Source organism: Pan troglodytes, chromosome 19 (genome assembly GCF_028858775.2).
Source record: "Pan troglodytes isolate AG18354 chromosome 19, NHGRI_mPanTro3-v2.0_pri, whole genome shotgun sequence".
Lineage (NCBI taxonomy): Eukaryota > Metazoa > Chordata > Mammalia > Primates > Hominidae > Pan > Pan troglodytes.
The window spans coordinates 25,049,164-25,065,031 of record NC_072417.2 but is presented as its reverse complement, the minus strand read 5'-3'; the positions used below and the strand labels follow the sequence as shown (position 1 = coordinate 25,065,031).

At 41.1% G+C, this 15,868-nt stretch overlaps 1 protein-coding gene across 51 annotated transcripts in view; it reads right to left on the bottom strand.

The window, feature by feature from the left end:
* The window catches only part of BRCA1 (BRCA1 DNA repair associated), an 80,802-nt gene that overhangs the window by 41,561 nt on the left and 23,373 nt on the right, over nucleotides 1-15,868 (bottom strand). For 9 of the 51 annotated variants that reach the window (XM_009432080.5, XM_054669709.2, XM_054669711.2 and 6 more), the window contains 5 exon segments: nucleotides 13,827-13,932; nucleotides 11,291-11,336; nucleotides 9,894-9,970; nucleotides 5,488-8,913; nucleotides 4,997-5,085 (listed from right to left, as the gene is read on the bottom strand). In XM_009432080.5, coding sequence (XP_009430355.4) covers nucleotides 4,997-5,085; nucleotides 5,488-8,913; nucleotides 9,894-9,970; nucleotides 11,291-11,336; nucleotides 13,827-13,932 — 3,744 coding nt within the window. 51 annotated transcript variants of the gene reach the window in all.

Here is a 15,868-nt window from a genome sequence, read left to right as displayed (position 1 = left end):
CTGAAGTCTTAGCACAAATAGTGGCTTTATCATGCTAGTTTTGTCGACATGTTGTGAATATTTTCAAATATACAGAAAACTTGAAGCAACTTTGCAATGAGTGTTTATATATCTACTACTTAGAATCTATAATTAACATTTCCTATATTTACTTTATCACATACACACACACACACACACACACACACACACACACACAGAAGTCCCCACCAATAATCCATCTCCTATCGGGAACAGATGATCTCTCACTACTTGATTTACATTGCTAATGCATTAGTATACCCAAATGGAACACATGACCTTGATAGGAGGAAGCTTCCCTTAATCATATTTGTCTCCCTAATGCCTAGCAGACAGTAAGCACCCAGCAAGTGTTTATTAATGAGAAGATAAATTAATAAGTATAGTTAATCAGTCTTCTGTAAAAACAAACAAAAACCCAGATATCAATGATACCAAATTAGGAATTCTCTGTCATCTATATACTTTTTCTCGGTTCAGTACAAAAAGGGAAAAAAAAAATCCCACTTCAACAGTTTTTCCTGCCTGTGCTACTTTAGACGTAAGATAGCCTGAAATCTGACTTCAACTGTTTTGGGTAGATGCTTAGTAAAAACACGTTGCAAAATGAATCCTGAACAAATAGACACATCTCTGGGAATAAGATTAGAAATACAGAAAAACCAGGACATTGTATATTGAATGTCAAATATAATACAGTATGGCTAAGGCAGATGTAATCAGAAATTGCAACCTTAAACTTTAAAACACAATGGACAGAATTAGATGATGGGTATATTGACAGAGTCCCAAACCCACATTCAAAAAGGATCATAGGAATTGCAAAGAGAGAAAAGGCCTCCTAAATCTTTTCATCAATTTAGTTGCCATGGCAATCCTGAAGAAGTGGAGAATACTGGTGACAGCTCAGATACAGAGTGGGGAGTCATCTCAAAGGTTTCTTGACAACTCCAAGGGGCTTCAGGTCTAGAGGGATTTGCTCTGTACAGAGAATGGGCAGTAGAAGATAAGCCTTCTCTAATTGTAGTTCTCATAGCAATGCAAGATTTAGATTTTAAAACTGGATATCACCCAGTGTTGGCAAGGTACAGGAAAATGGGAACTATCATATACCACAGGGGCTGGAAGAGCATAAACTGGTTTAATCTTTCTAAAAAACAATTTAGTAACATGTATCAAACACCAAAATCCTAGTCCCAGTAATTTAGACTAAGGAAATAATCAGGGATGTAGGCAAATATTTAGCTACCAGGATGCCACTATAGTGATGTACATAATAGCAAACTGTGCCTCTTACCCTGAAACCTCCAACATTCAGCAATAGGTCAAATAAATCATGATACACTGGAAAGATAGAATCCCATATAGTAATTAAAAATGAAGTCACTTAAGAATTTTAACGACCCAGGCTGAGTGCGGTGGCTCACGCCTGTAACCCCAGCACTTTGGGAGGCCGAGGCGGGTGGATCACTTGAGGCCAGGAGTTTGAGACCAGCCTGGCCAACATGGAGAAACCCTGTCTCTACTAAAAATACAAAGTTAGCTGGGCATGGTGGCACATGCCTGTAATCCTAGCTACTCGGGAGGCTGAGGCAGGAGAATCGCATGAACCGGGAGGCAGAGGATGCGGTGAGCCGAGGTCACACCATTGCACTCCAGCCTGGGCAACAAGAGTGAAACTCCATCTCAGAAAAAAAAAAAAAAAAAGAAAAAAGAATGTTAATGATCCAGTAAAAGCTAGATTATAATGTACAGAATTATCTGGATTTCTTGTTTTTGAGACAGGGTCTCACCATATCACCCAGGATGGAGTGCAGTGGCACCATCATGGCTCACCAGGGCCTCAACTTGCTGGGATCAAGCAATCCTACCCCAGCCTCTCAAGTAGCTGAGACTACAGGTGTGCACCACTAAGCCTCACTAATTTTTTTTTTTTTCCCAGACAGGGGTTGCCCAGAACAGAGTGCAGTAGCGTGATCACAACTCACTGCAGCCTTGACCTCCGGGGCTCAGGCAATCTTCCTGCCTCACCCTCCCAAAGTGCTGGGATTACAGGTGTAAGCCACTGTGCCTAGCTTCCTGGATATATTTTAAAGATAAAGTATATACAAGCACCCCTGTGCACACACAGGAATACTAAAAGAATATACACCAATAAATTGCTAACCATTTCTGGATAACACAAATTGCAATTAACTTACCATTTTAATCATTTTAAGTGTACAGTTCAGTGGCATTAAGTATTTTCACACTGTTGTGTTACCATTGCCACTATCTATCTCCAGAACTTTTTCATCATCCCAAACTGAAATCTGCACTCATCAAACAGTAACTCCCCATTTCCCCCTCCCCAAGTCCCTAGTAACCACTATTCTACCTTCCATCCTATGAATTTATCTTTTTTTTTTTTTTTAAACTGCTCCTTGTGGAGCAAGGCTTATCTATAGGCAATGTACCCAGAGTAACCAAATGTAACTATTCTAGGTATCTCATATAAGTGGAAGCATATAACATGTGTCCTTTGGTGTCTGGTTTATTTCAGTTAACACAATGTCTTCAAGGTTCGTCCATGGATGATTTTTGTTTATCTGTATTTTCTAAGTTTTCTATGATGCACATATATAACTTTATAAGAATATCAAGCTTTTCTCAACTTCATCTAATCTGACTTCAGAAAGTTCATAAAAAAACATCATTCACTTACAAGCAGCTAAAAGGGTATTTAAGATTTAGGTGGGAAAAAGAAGCCACAGCAGGATGAATCGAGGGGGTCTGAACGGCTTCATTTTAAGAATGTGCCTACGGCAGGTCAGAGAACATAAGCAAACTGTCTAAGATCACATAGCCCAGTACAGAACTCTCACCAATATTATTGCCAGCAACTGCTGTGTGTGTATTCTGCATAGAACCCTGTGCTGGGAATACAAAGAACCAACCTAATTATTAGAAGTTGTCAATTTAGTGGGAGATAAATAAATGAAAAAAATAAACTGAGATGAGCCTGAATTTTTGCATGAGAACTTGGAAAATTTTGGTGCCACTTCTACAAATAAAAATTAGGAGGCCAGGCCTGGTGGCTCACGCCTGTAATCTCAGCACTTTGGGAGGCTGAGACGGGTGGATTATTTGAGGTCAGGAGTTCGAGACGAGCCTGGCCAACATGGTGAAACCCTCTCTCTACTAAAAAAATACAAAAAAATGAGCTGGGCGTGGTGGCAGTCACCTGTAATCCCAGCTACTTAGAAGGCTGAAGCACGAAAATCACTTGATCCTGAACCTGGGAGCTGAAGGTTGCAGTGAGCCAAGATTGTGCCACTGCATTCCAGCCTGGGTGACAGAGCAAAACTCCATCTCAAAAAAAAAATTAGGAGACAGAGCCTGGTTCTATGATGAAGATGATATTAATTTTTAGACGTTGTGATACAGAATGTTTTTTCTAGACTATTCTGCCTTTAGTACATAAACATTTCATATTACATTACCAAATGGTCATATATATGGTAAAGCTTTTATTTACTTCATAGGTGACCAAATTATTGGCCTTGACCATTAGGTCCACAAAGTAAAATTGTGTACTTTCTTTTTTTTTTTTTTTTGAGATGGAGTTTCACTCTTGTTGCCCAGGCTGGAGAGCAGCAGCATCATCTCAGCTCACTGCAACCTCCGCCTCCTGGGTTCAAGTGATTCTCCTGCTTTAGCCTCCCATCTTTCTTTTTTTAAAGAAAAAAGATGATTTATGAGCAATTAAAAAAAAAATAGGCCAGGCGTGGTTGCACACACCTGTAATCCCAGCATTTTGGGAGGCTGAGGTGGGATCACTTGAGCCCAGGATTTTGAGACCAGCCTGGGCAACATAGTGAGATGTTGTCTCTAGTAAAAACTTAAAAATTAGCTGGAGGTGTTGGTGGGCGCCTGTGGTCCCAGCTACTCGGGAAGCTGAGGTAGGAGGATCGCTTGAGCCCAGGAAGTCAAAGCTACAGTGAACCATGACTGCACTACTCCATTCCAGCCTGGGTAACAGAGTAAGAGACCCTGTGTCAAAGAAACCAAAAAGAAAAAAATAACTAGATTTTAAAAGGGGAAAAAAAAAAAGAAGAAGAGAAAGAAGTATCCACAAAACAGTGAAAGGCTAGATGGTCTCTATTAGGAAGAGAACCCTATAGTCTCCAACTTGGTACCAAGAATAAACACCAAAATTGCGATTGCTGGCAATAATATTGGTGAGAGTTCTGTACCTGGCTGTGTGGCCTCAGGCAGTTTGCTTACCTTCTCTGACCTGCAGTAGGCATATTCTTAAAATGGAGCTATGCAGAGCCCCTTGAATCATCCTGCTGTGGCTCCTTTTTCTCACCTCTCTTGATACAGTAAGTGCCGTCATGTTTTTGCTATAGGGGAAATGATGTGTTTTTGTTTGTTTGTTTTTGAGATGGAGTCTCACTCTGTCACCCAGGCTGGAGTGCAGTGGTACAATCCCAGCTCAGTGCAACCTCCGCCTCCCAGGTTCAGGCGATTCTCCTGTCTCAGCCTCCAGAGTAGCTGGGATTACAAGGCATTGGCCACCACGCCCAGCTAATTTTTGTATTTTTAGTAGATGTGGGGTTTCACCATGTTGGCCAGGCTGGTCTCAAACTTCTGACCTGAGGTGATCCACCCACCTTGGCCTCCCAAAGTGCTGGGATTAGCAAATGGGTTTCGAAGGTTTAGCTTATTCATTAAAATCAGTATTTAGTATGCTACAATGAGCTAGGCAGTGTATGTGTAGGCCATGTGTGCGTGTGTGCATGTGTGTCAAATAAAAGGTAGTATGAGTTCCATCAAGGTGCTTACAGTCTAATTTAAGGAGACAATGAACCACAAACAATTGTGCCATTAATTCAAAGAGATGATGTCAGCAAACCTAAGAATGTGGGATACATACCACTGAATGCAAAGGACACCACACACACGCATGTGCACACACACACGCGCTTTTTACCTGAGTGGTTAAAATGTCACTCTGAGAGGATAGCCCTGAGCAGTCTTCAGAGACGCTTGTTTCACTCTCACACCCAGATGCTGCTTCACCTTAAATAACAAAAACAGAGGTTCAGATGTAAAAGCAGACTATAAACGCTGCAACTTGCTGTGTCTTTTTCTTCTCATTGGCAGGACTGGATTTACTTTCATGTCACACAAAATGATTAAATTCCTTGCTTTGGGACACTGGGATTTGCTTTTATAAAATGAAACCAGAAGTAAGTCCACCAGTAATTAGGATGTTAAAGCTCATTCAGTCAAAGATGACGTCCTAGCTGTGTGAAGGACTTTTTTCTATGAAAAGCACCTTAGGAGGAACATGCTTCAAGTTTAAGAAGCAGTTCCTTTAACTATACTTGGAAATTTGTAAAATGTGCTCCCCAAAAGCATAAACATTTAGCTCATTTCTATAAATAGACTGGGGCAAACACAAAAACCTGGTTCCAATACCTAAGTTTGAATCCATGCTTTGCTCTTCTTGATTATTTTCTTCCAAGCCCGTTCCTCTTTCTTCATCATCTGAAACCAATTCCTTGTCACTCAGACCAACTCCCTGGCTTTCAGACTGATGCCTCATTTGTTTGGAAGAACCAATCAAGAAAGGATCCTGGGTGTTTGTATTTGCAGTCAAGTCTTCCAATTCACTGCACTGTGAAGAAAACAAGCTAGCAGAACATTTTGTTTCCTCACTAAGGTGATGTTCCTGAGATGCCTTTGCCAATATTACCTGGTTACTGCAGTCATTTAAGCTATTCTTCAATGATAATAAATTCTCCTCTGTGTTCTTAGACAGACACTCGGTAGCAACGGTGCTATGCCTAGTAGACTGAGAAGGTATATTGCTTACTTTACCAAATAACAAGTGTTGGAAGCAGGGAAGCTCTTCATCCTCACTAGATAAGTTCTCTTCTGAGGACTCTAATTTCTTGGCCCCTCTTCGGTAACCCTGAGCCAAATGTGTATGGGTGAAAGGGCTAGGACTCCTGCTAAGCTCTCCTCTCTGGACGCTTTTGCTAAAAACAGCAGAACTTTCCTTAATGTCATTTTCAGCAAAACTAGTATCTTCCTTTATTTCACCATCATCTAACAGGTCATCAGGTGTCTCAGAACAAACCTGAGATGCATGACTACTTCCCATAGGCTGTTCTAAGTTATCTGAAATCAGACATGGAGAGAAATCTGTATTAACAGTCTGAACTACTTCTTCATATTCTTGCTTTTTTATTTCAGGATGCTTACAATTACTTCCAGGAAGACTTTGTTTATAGACCTCAGGTTGCAAAACCCCTAATCTAAGCATAGCATTCAATTTTGGCCCTCTGTTTCTACCTAGTTCTGCTTGAATGTTTTCATCACTGGAACCTACTTCATTAATACTGGAGCCCACTTCATTAGTACTGGAACCTACTTCATTAATATTGCTTGAGCTGGCTTCTTTAAAAACATTTTCTCTAATGTTATTACGGCTAATTGTGCTCACTGTACTTGGAATGTTCTCATTTCCCATTTCTCTTTCAGGTGACATTGAATGTTCCTCAAAGTTTTCCTCTAGCAGGTTTTTCTTACATTTAGTTTTAACAAATGACTTGATGGGAAAAAGTGGTGGTATATGATATGGGTTTTGTAAAAGTCCATGTTTATTTGGAGTAATGAGTCCAGTTTCGTTGCCTCTGAACTGAGATGATAGACAAAACCTAGAGCCTCCTTTGATACTACATTTGGCATAATCAACTGGCTTATCTTTCTGACAAACCACAGGAAAGCCTGCAGTGATATTAACTGTCTGTACAGGCTTGATATTAGACTCATTCTTTCCTTGATTTTGTTCCTTTTGTTCACGTTCAAAAGTGACTTTTGGACTTTGTTTCTTTAAGGACCTACAGTGGGCAGAGAATGTTGCACATTCCTCTTCTGGATTTCCTGGATTTGAAAACAGAGCAAATGACTGGCGCTTTGAAACCTTGAATGTATTCTGCAAATACTGAGCATCAAGTTCACTTTCTTCCATTTCTATGCTTGTTTCCCGACTGTGGTTAACTTCATGTCCCAATGGATACTTAAAGCCTTCTGTGTCATTTCTAGTATCTTTGGAACAACCATGAATTAGTCCCTTGGGGTTTTCAAATGCTGCACACTGACTCACACATTTATTTGGTTCTGTTTTTGCCTTCCCTAGAGTGCTAACTTCCAGTAACGAGATACTTTCCTGAGTGCCATAATCAGTACCAGGTACCAATGAAATACTGCTACTCTCTACAGATCTTTCAGTTTGCAAAACCCTTTCTCCACTTAACATGAGATCTTTGGGGTCTTCGGCATTATTAGACACTTTAACTGTTTCTAGTTTCTCTTCTTTTTCTTCTCTTGGAAGGCTAGGATTGACAAATTCTTTAAGTTCACTGGTATTTGAACAGTTAGTAAAAGAACCAGGTGCATTTGTTAACTTCAGCTCTGGGAAAGTATCGCTGTCATGTCTTTTACTTGTCTGTTCATTTGGCTTGTTACTCTTCTTGACTCCAGTTGCAGGTTCTTTATCTTCCATGAGTTGTAGGTTTCTGCTGTGCCTGACTGGCATTTGGTTGTACTTTTTTTTCTTTATCTCTTCACTGCTAGAACAACTATCAATTTGCAATTCAGTACAATTAGGTGGGCTTAGATTTCTACTGACTACTAGTTCAAGCGCATGAATATGCCTGGTAGAAGACTTCCTCCTCAGCCTATTCTTTTTAGGTGCTTTTGAATTGTGGATATTTAATTCGAGTTCCATATTGCTTATACCGCTGCTTATAGGTTCAGCTTTCGTTTTGAAAGCAGATTCTTTTTCGAGTGATTCTATTGGGTTAGGATTTTTCTCATTCTGAATAGAATCACCTTTTGTTTTATTCTCATGACCACTATTAGTAATATTCATCACTTGACCATTCTGCTCCATTTGGTTAGTTCCCTGATTTATCATTTCAGGAGTCTTTTGAACTGCCAAATCTGCTTTCTTGATAAAATCCTCAGGATGAAGGCCTGATGTAGCTCTCCTTTTACGCTTTAATTTATTTGTGAGGGGACGCTCTTGTATTATCTGTGGCTCAGTAACAAATGCTCCTATAATTAGATTTTCAGTTACATGGCTTAAGTTGGGGAGGCTTGCCTTCCTCCGATAGGTTTTCCCAAATATTTTGTCTTCAGTATTACTCTCTACTGATTTGGAGTGAACTCTTTCACTTTTACATATTAAAGCCTCATGAGGATCGCTGGCCAGTAAGTCTATTTTCTCTGAAGAACCAGAATATTCATCTACCTCATTTAGAACGTCCAATACATCAGCTACTTTGGCATTTGATTCAGACCCCCCATCATGTGAGTCATCAGAACCTAACAGTTCATCACTTCTGGAAAACCACTCATTAACTTTCTGAATGCTGCTATTTAGTGTTATCCAAGGAACATCTTCAGTATCTCTAGGATTCTCTGAGCATGGCAGTTTCTGCTTATTCCATTCTTTTCTCTCACACAGGGGATCAGCATTCAGATCTACCTTTTTTTCTGTGCTGGGAGTCCGCCTATCATTACATGTTTCCTTACTTCCAGCCCATCTGTTATGTTGGCTCCTTGCTAAGCCAGGCTGTTCGCTTTTATTACAGAATTCAGCCTTTTCTACATTCATTCTGTCTTTAGTGAGTAATAAACTGCTGTTCTCATGCTGTAATGAGCTGGCATGAGTATTTGTGCCACATGGCTCCACATGCAAGTTTGAAACAGAACTACCCTGATACTTTTCTGGATGCCTCTCAGTTGCACGCTTCTCAGTGGTGTTCAAATCATTATTACTGGGTTGATGATGTTCAGTATTTGTTACATCCGTCTCAGAAAATTCACAAGCAGCTGAAAATATACAAAAATAACAAGGTACTCAAAAACTGAATTGTCATTAAAAAAATACATACTTCATACACCTTGGAGGTGGAAATCAACCAACTGGCTATATTAGAGAAACTAACCTCATAAACTACCAAGTATACTGAAGATGTAGCTCATACTCTTTCATTTAATTCCTATTTACCTAGATTATTTCCACTTAGGATCCATTAAATTTTTAATTTCAGAATTTTCCCTATGCAGAAACCACACCTCCTATTTCTCTAACGTCTAAGAGTGAATCAAAAGCAGATTGGCCATCAGAAAACCGGTTCTGATGTACTCTAAAGATTACTGGCCATTAAGTCTACTTAATACTCTGTTCTATCTACAGACTTACCACTCCCTATATTTAAAAACCAGTAGGTAAAAGATGAAACACAAATACACCAATTAAAAGTAAAGGGCAGGCCAGGCACAGTGGCTCAAGCCTGTAACTGCAGCACTTTGGGAGGCTGAAGTGGGCAGACTGCTTGAGTCCAGGAGTTTGAGACCAGCCTCGGTAACATGGTGAAACCCCATCTCTATAAAACCACAAAAAATTAACCGGGTGTGGTGGCATGCGCCTGTAGTCCCAGCTACTCAGGAGGCTGAAGTGGGAGGATAGCTTGAGCCTTGGAGGTGGAGGTTGCAGTGAGCCAAGATTGCATCACTGCACTCCAGCCTGGGCAACAGAGTGAGACCCCACCTCAAAAAAAAAAAAAAACAAAAAAAAACGAAAGGGCAACAATCAGTTACAGAAGGTCTTATTATAGCTACATTAGTCTAGTACCATTTAAATCTATCAGACCATACCACGACATTTGACAAAGAATGATACTCTAACTCTGCCAAGAGATTTTGTGGGTTGTAAAGGTCCCAAATGGTCTTCAGAATAATCTAATTACAGTACTGTATCTACCCACTCTCTTTTCAGTGCCTGTTAAGTTGGCAAACTTTGCCATTACCCTTTTTTGCAGAATCCAAACTGATTTCATCCCTGGTTCCTTGAGGGGTGATTTGTAACAATTCTTGATCTCCCACACTATAGGGAAAAGACAGAGTCCTAATAAGAAACACTAGTTACATGTATGCAGAACTGTCAAATGACCAAGATCAAACATTTTAGCTCTTTCGATTACAGAAAGCTGACCAATCTTATTTAGTTAGTGAAAGCTGCTCTCTCCTTTAGAAACTTCTAGTTGAAATGAAATGGTTGCTGGGCACAGTGGCTCAAGCCTGTAATTCCAGCACTTTGAGAGGCTGAGGCGGGTGGACCACTTGAGGTCATGAGTTCAAGACCAGCCTGGCCAACATGGTGAAACCCCATCTCTACTAAAAATACAAAAATTAGCCGGGTGTGGTGGCGCGCGCCTGTAGTCCCAGCTACTAGAGAGGCTGAGGCAGGAGTATGGCTTCAACCTGGGAGGCAGACGTTGCGGAGAGGTGAGATCACACCTCTGTACTCCAGCCTGGGCAACAGAGCAAGACTCTGTCTCAAAAAAAAAAAAAAAAAAAAGAAAGAAAGAAAGAAATGGAATGGTCAATTAACCGGGCGTGGTGGTGTATACCTGTAGTCCCAGCTACTCGTGAGATTGAGACAGGAGAATTGCTTGAACCAGGGAGTTGGAGATTGCAGTGAGCCGAGATGGCGCCACTACACTCCATCCTGGCAACAGGGCAAGACCCCGTCTCCAAAAAAAAAAAACAAACCTGGGTCAAGCAATAATTCCTAAGGAAGGTAGGTAACATAGTTGGGGCTGCTTGTAGTTTATTATATAACATACAGACAAAGCTTGAGAGATATGTGGAAATAAGGAACAGAGGAAAGAAAGAGTTGAAAATGAAGTCCTTGAACATTTTCATCAGTCACAATTACTGCTGTGTCAATATTACTGTATATGAGGAACTTAGAGAACAATCTGCTAGAAGCAAGCATGTGCAGAGTTCTACTGTTATCCTAAATTCCTTTGGACAGTGCTAATAACTAAATCCAACAAACAAAAAGGGTATTTCCTCCACTATAAAATGAGAGAACTAAACTAGATGATCTCTAAGGTTTCTTCCAATACCATGATTCTAGTCTGGAGAAACACCAGCCTACTTGAGGGAGGAATGTGGGAAGAGGGAGAAATTCAGAAAGAAAGCAAACAAAAAACTGTGGGGTATGCTTAGTACCCGGATGATGAAAAAAATCTGTACACCAAATCCCAAGTCGTGTGTTTACCTATATAACAAACTGCACATACATCCCTGAACCTAAAATAAAAGTTAAAATATTTTTAAAAAGAGAGAAACATCAATCCTTAATATTAACTAAATAGGAAAATACCAGCTTCATAGACAAAGGTTCTCTTTGACTCACCTGCAATAAGTTGCCTTATTAACGGTATCTTCAGAAGAATCAGATCCTAAAAAATTTCCCCCCAAAAAATAAATCAATAAAAGTTTTCTTAATTAAAAGGGTTAAAAAAATGTACTTGTTGAAAAACAGATATTCAACTAGAAATATTTACTGAGCATCTACTGTGGCAGGTACAATGCTAGTTAAGCTAGTATGTAATACAGAGAAGTGGTTAAAGGCACGGGCTTCGCCAGGCACAGTGGCTCTCACCTGTAATCCCAGCACTTGAGGAGGCCGAGATGGGTGGATTATTTGAGGTTAGGAGTTCAAGACCAGCCTGGCCAACAAAGTGAGACCCCCGTTTCTACTGAAAACAAAAACAAAAACAAAAAAAAAGCACAGGCTCTGACATCTAACTTCCTAGGTTTGAATCATGGCTCAGCCACTTACTAGGTTTAATACCTTGGAAAAATTTCATAACCTCTCTGTGCCTTAATTTTCTCATCTGTAAAATAAGTATAATAGGAACAATCTCAGAGGTCTGACAAGCATCTAATGAGTTATACAAGAAAAGCACAATAGTGCCTGGAATATAGTTAAGTGCTCCTAAATATCAACTACTATAACTATTTTTACAATGCCTGTTGTCTAGGAATTTATGATCATAAGGGGGGAAAACAGTAAGTGTTATGATAAATAGATGGTGGTGCCTGGGAGCTCAAAAGATGGCTACCCTTTTTAATTATAAATATATTCTAAAAGAAAATCCAATTTGAGAGCCCAGTTTGAATTCTGAGCTCAGCAGCTCTTTTTTTTTTTTTTTTGGAGGTCTTGCTCTGTCACCCAGGTTGGAGTGCAGTGGCATGATCATAGCTCACTACAGCCTCAAACTCCTGGGTTCAATCTATCCACTCACCTCTGCTTCCTGAGTAGCTGGGACTACAGATGCACACCACCACACCCAGCTAATTTAAAAAAGAAATTTTTTTGTAGAGATGAGGTCTTGCTATGTTGCCCAGGCTGGTCTCAAACTCCTGGCTTCAAGCAATCCTCTGCCACTGCTGAGATTACAGATGTGAGCTACTATGCTGGCCTCAACTCTTCTTTTTATAAGCTTAAAAAAATTTATTATTTTTAAAAATTATTATTTTTTTGAGATGGAGTCTCACTCTATTGCCCAGGCTGGAGTGCAGTGGTGTAGTGTTGGCTCATTGTAACCTCCGCCTCCCTGGTTCAAGCGATTCTCCTGCCTCAGCCTCCCAAATAGCTGGGATTACAAGCATGTGCTACCACACCCAGCTAATTTTTTTTTTTTTTTGTATTTTTAGTAAAGAGGGGTTTCACCAGGTTATCCAGGCTGGTCTCGAACTCTGACCTCAGGTGATCTACCTGCCTCAGCCTCCCAAAGTGTTGGGATTACAGGCATGAGCCACCGCACCTGGCCAAAAATGTATTATTATTTTAAAAATAGAGACAGGGTTCCCCTATGTTGGCCAGGCTGGTCTTAAACTCGTGGACTCAACCAATCCTTCTGCCTCGGTCTTCCAAAGCGTTAGGATTACAGGCACGAGCCATCCTGCCCAGCCAAGATTCAGCTCTTTTTTTTTTTTTTTGAGATGGAGTTTCACTCTTGTTGCCTAGGCTGGAGTGCAATGGTGCAATCTTGGCTCACCGCAACCTCCGCCTGCTGGGTTCAAGCGATTCTCCTGCCTCAGCCTCCTGAGTAGCTGGGATTACAGGCATAAGCCACCACCCCGGCTAATTTTTTTTTTTTTTTTTTTTTTTAGTAGAGATGGGGTTTCTCCATGTTGGTCAGGCTGGTCTTGAACTCCCGACCTCAGGTGATCCGCCCACCTCAGCCTCCCAAAGTGCTGGGATTACAGGCGTGAGCCACCGTGCCTGGCGATTCAGCTCTTCTTAAAAGGCTTCCTCATCTAGTACAATTTATCTTGGAACTAAATACTGTAGCAATCCATCATGTTTTTTCTTATTGCTACTCTCCATCTTTCCAAAACATATTTACACATATTTAAAACCAGATACTCTTTCTTTTGCTCTCTTTTTTTTTTTTAGATGGAGTTTCGCTATTTTTGCCCAGGCTGGAGTGCAATGGTGCGATCTCGGTTCACCACAAGCTCCGCCTCCCGGGTTCAAGTGATTCTCCTGCCTCAGCCTCCCGAGTAGCTGGGATTACAGGTATGTGCCACCACATCTGGCTAATTTTGTATTTTTTGGTACAGACAGAGTTTCTCCATGTTGGCTAGGCTGGTCTCAAACTCCCGACCTCAGGTGATCCGCCCACTTTGGCCTCCCAAAGTGCTGGGATTACAGGTGTGAGCCACCGTGCCTGGCCTCTTTTGCTCCCTTTTTAAAGTAAGATTCTTCAAGGTGGGAACTGCATCTTTTACATTATTTATAACTCACCATAGGGCTCATAAAATTCACTTCCCAAAGCTGCCTACCACAAATACAAATTATGACCAAGATTTTTGGCAAAACTATAAGATACGGAATCCAGCAATTATTATTAAATACTTAAAAAACCTGAGACCCTTACCCAATTCAATGTAGACAGACTTCTTTTGAGGTTGTATCCGTTGCTTTGTCCTCAGAGTTCTCACAGTTCCAAGGTTAGAGAGTTGGACACTGAGACTGGTTTCCTGCTAAACAGTATGGTAAAGAACAGTCAAGCAATTGTTGGCCAGTTCTGTGCTTTTCCTCCTGAAGAGAAACTTGACACCATGGACAAAATAAATTGACCATCATCAGTCAGCTAACATGTATGATGCCTGGAAAAAATGCCCAGGAATTTACACACTAAAATGTCTGGGGCTGGGAGCGGTAGCTCATGCCTATAATCCCAGCACTTTGGGAGGCTGGAGCAGGACTGCTTGAGGCCAGGAGTTCAAGACCAGCATAAGCAACAGAGTGAGACCCAGTCTCTACAAAATAATAGTAGTAGTAATAATAAAATGTGTGGGATATGTGTGATTTGAATATTTTTTTCCTGTTGTCTTAAATTTTTCAAACCTGATTATGTATTATTTGTGTAATTTTTGAAGTATTAATATAGCATATTTTGAAGCTGATACTTGATATACATTCCAATCACATCTGATAACTTTTTTTTTTGTTTTGGGGGGTGTACAGAGTCCTGCTCTGTCACCCAGGCTGGAGTGCAGTGGCACAATCTCAGCTCACTGCAACCTCCGCCTCCTAAGTTCAAGAGATTCTCCTGCCTCAGCCTCCTGAGTAGCTGGGACTACAAGCGCGTGCAACTATGCCTGGCTAATTTGTGTGTGTGTGTGTGTATATATACATATATGTGTGTGTGTGTGTGTGTGTGTGTGTGTGTGTATATATATATTACATATATATATATGTAATCCCAGAACTTTGGGATATATGTATATATATATATTTTTTTTTGAGACAGAATCTTGCTCTGTTGCCAGGCTAGAGTGCAGTGGCATGATCTTGGCACACTGCAACCTCCACCTCCCTGGTTCAGTTGATTCTCCTGCCTCAGCCTCCCAAGTAGCTGGGACTACAGGCGCACGCCACCACGCCTAGTTAATTTTTGTATTTTTAGTAGAGACAGGTTTCGCCATGTTGGCCAGGCTGGTCTCACACTCCTGACCTCAGGTGATCTGCCTGCCTCGGCCTCCCAAAGTGCTGGGATTACAGCCATGAGCCACCGTGCCTGGCCAACAACATTTTTATAAAGGATAAATGATGACAATAAAACCCCAGCACTCCTAAGAACATTTAGTATAGGAACGAGTATTTAAAAGCCCAACATTACTTATTTTTTCCTTCCTTTTTAGCTCTATATCTTTTGAAAAATGAATGCTGGTACTATGAGAACTACTTTTATTTTATTTGTATTTTTTTAGACAGAGTCTTGTTCTGTTGCCCAGGCTGGAGCGTGGTGGCGTGATCTCGGTTCACTGCAACCTCTGTCTCCTGGGTTCAAGTGATCCTCCCACCTCAGCCTCCCAAGGAGCTGGGACTACATGCCCACGCCACCATGCCTGGCTAATTTTTGTATTTTTTGTAGCGATGGGGTTTCACCACATTGCCCAGGCTGGTCTTGAACTCTAGGACTCAAGAGATCCACCCGCCTTGGCCTCCCAAAGTGCTGGGATTACAGGCAAGAGCCACTGTGCCCAGCTAGAACAATTACTTTTTTTTCTTTTTTGAGACACAGTCTCACTCTACGGCCCAGGCTGGAGTGCAGTGGCGCGATCTTGGCTCGCTGCAACCTCCGCGTCCTAGGTTCAAGCAATTCTTGTGCCTCCGCCTCCCGAGTAGCTGGGATTACAGGCACGTGCCACCACACCCAGCTAATTTTTGTATTTTTAGTAGAGATGGGTTTCACCATGTTGGCCAGGCTGGTCTCAAACTCCTGACCTCAAATTATCTGCCTGCCTCAGCCTCCCGAAGTGCTGGGATTACAGGTGCAAGCTACTACGCCCAGCCCCAGAATGATTACTTTTTAAGATCTCCATCATTCATGCACATATAAGTAACAACAGAGCAAATCACTACATTTTCTTTAACAATTACACCTTTTAAGTTCAAGTAATTTTCCCTTTT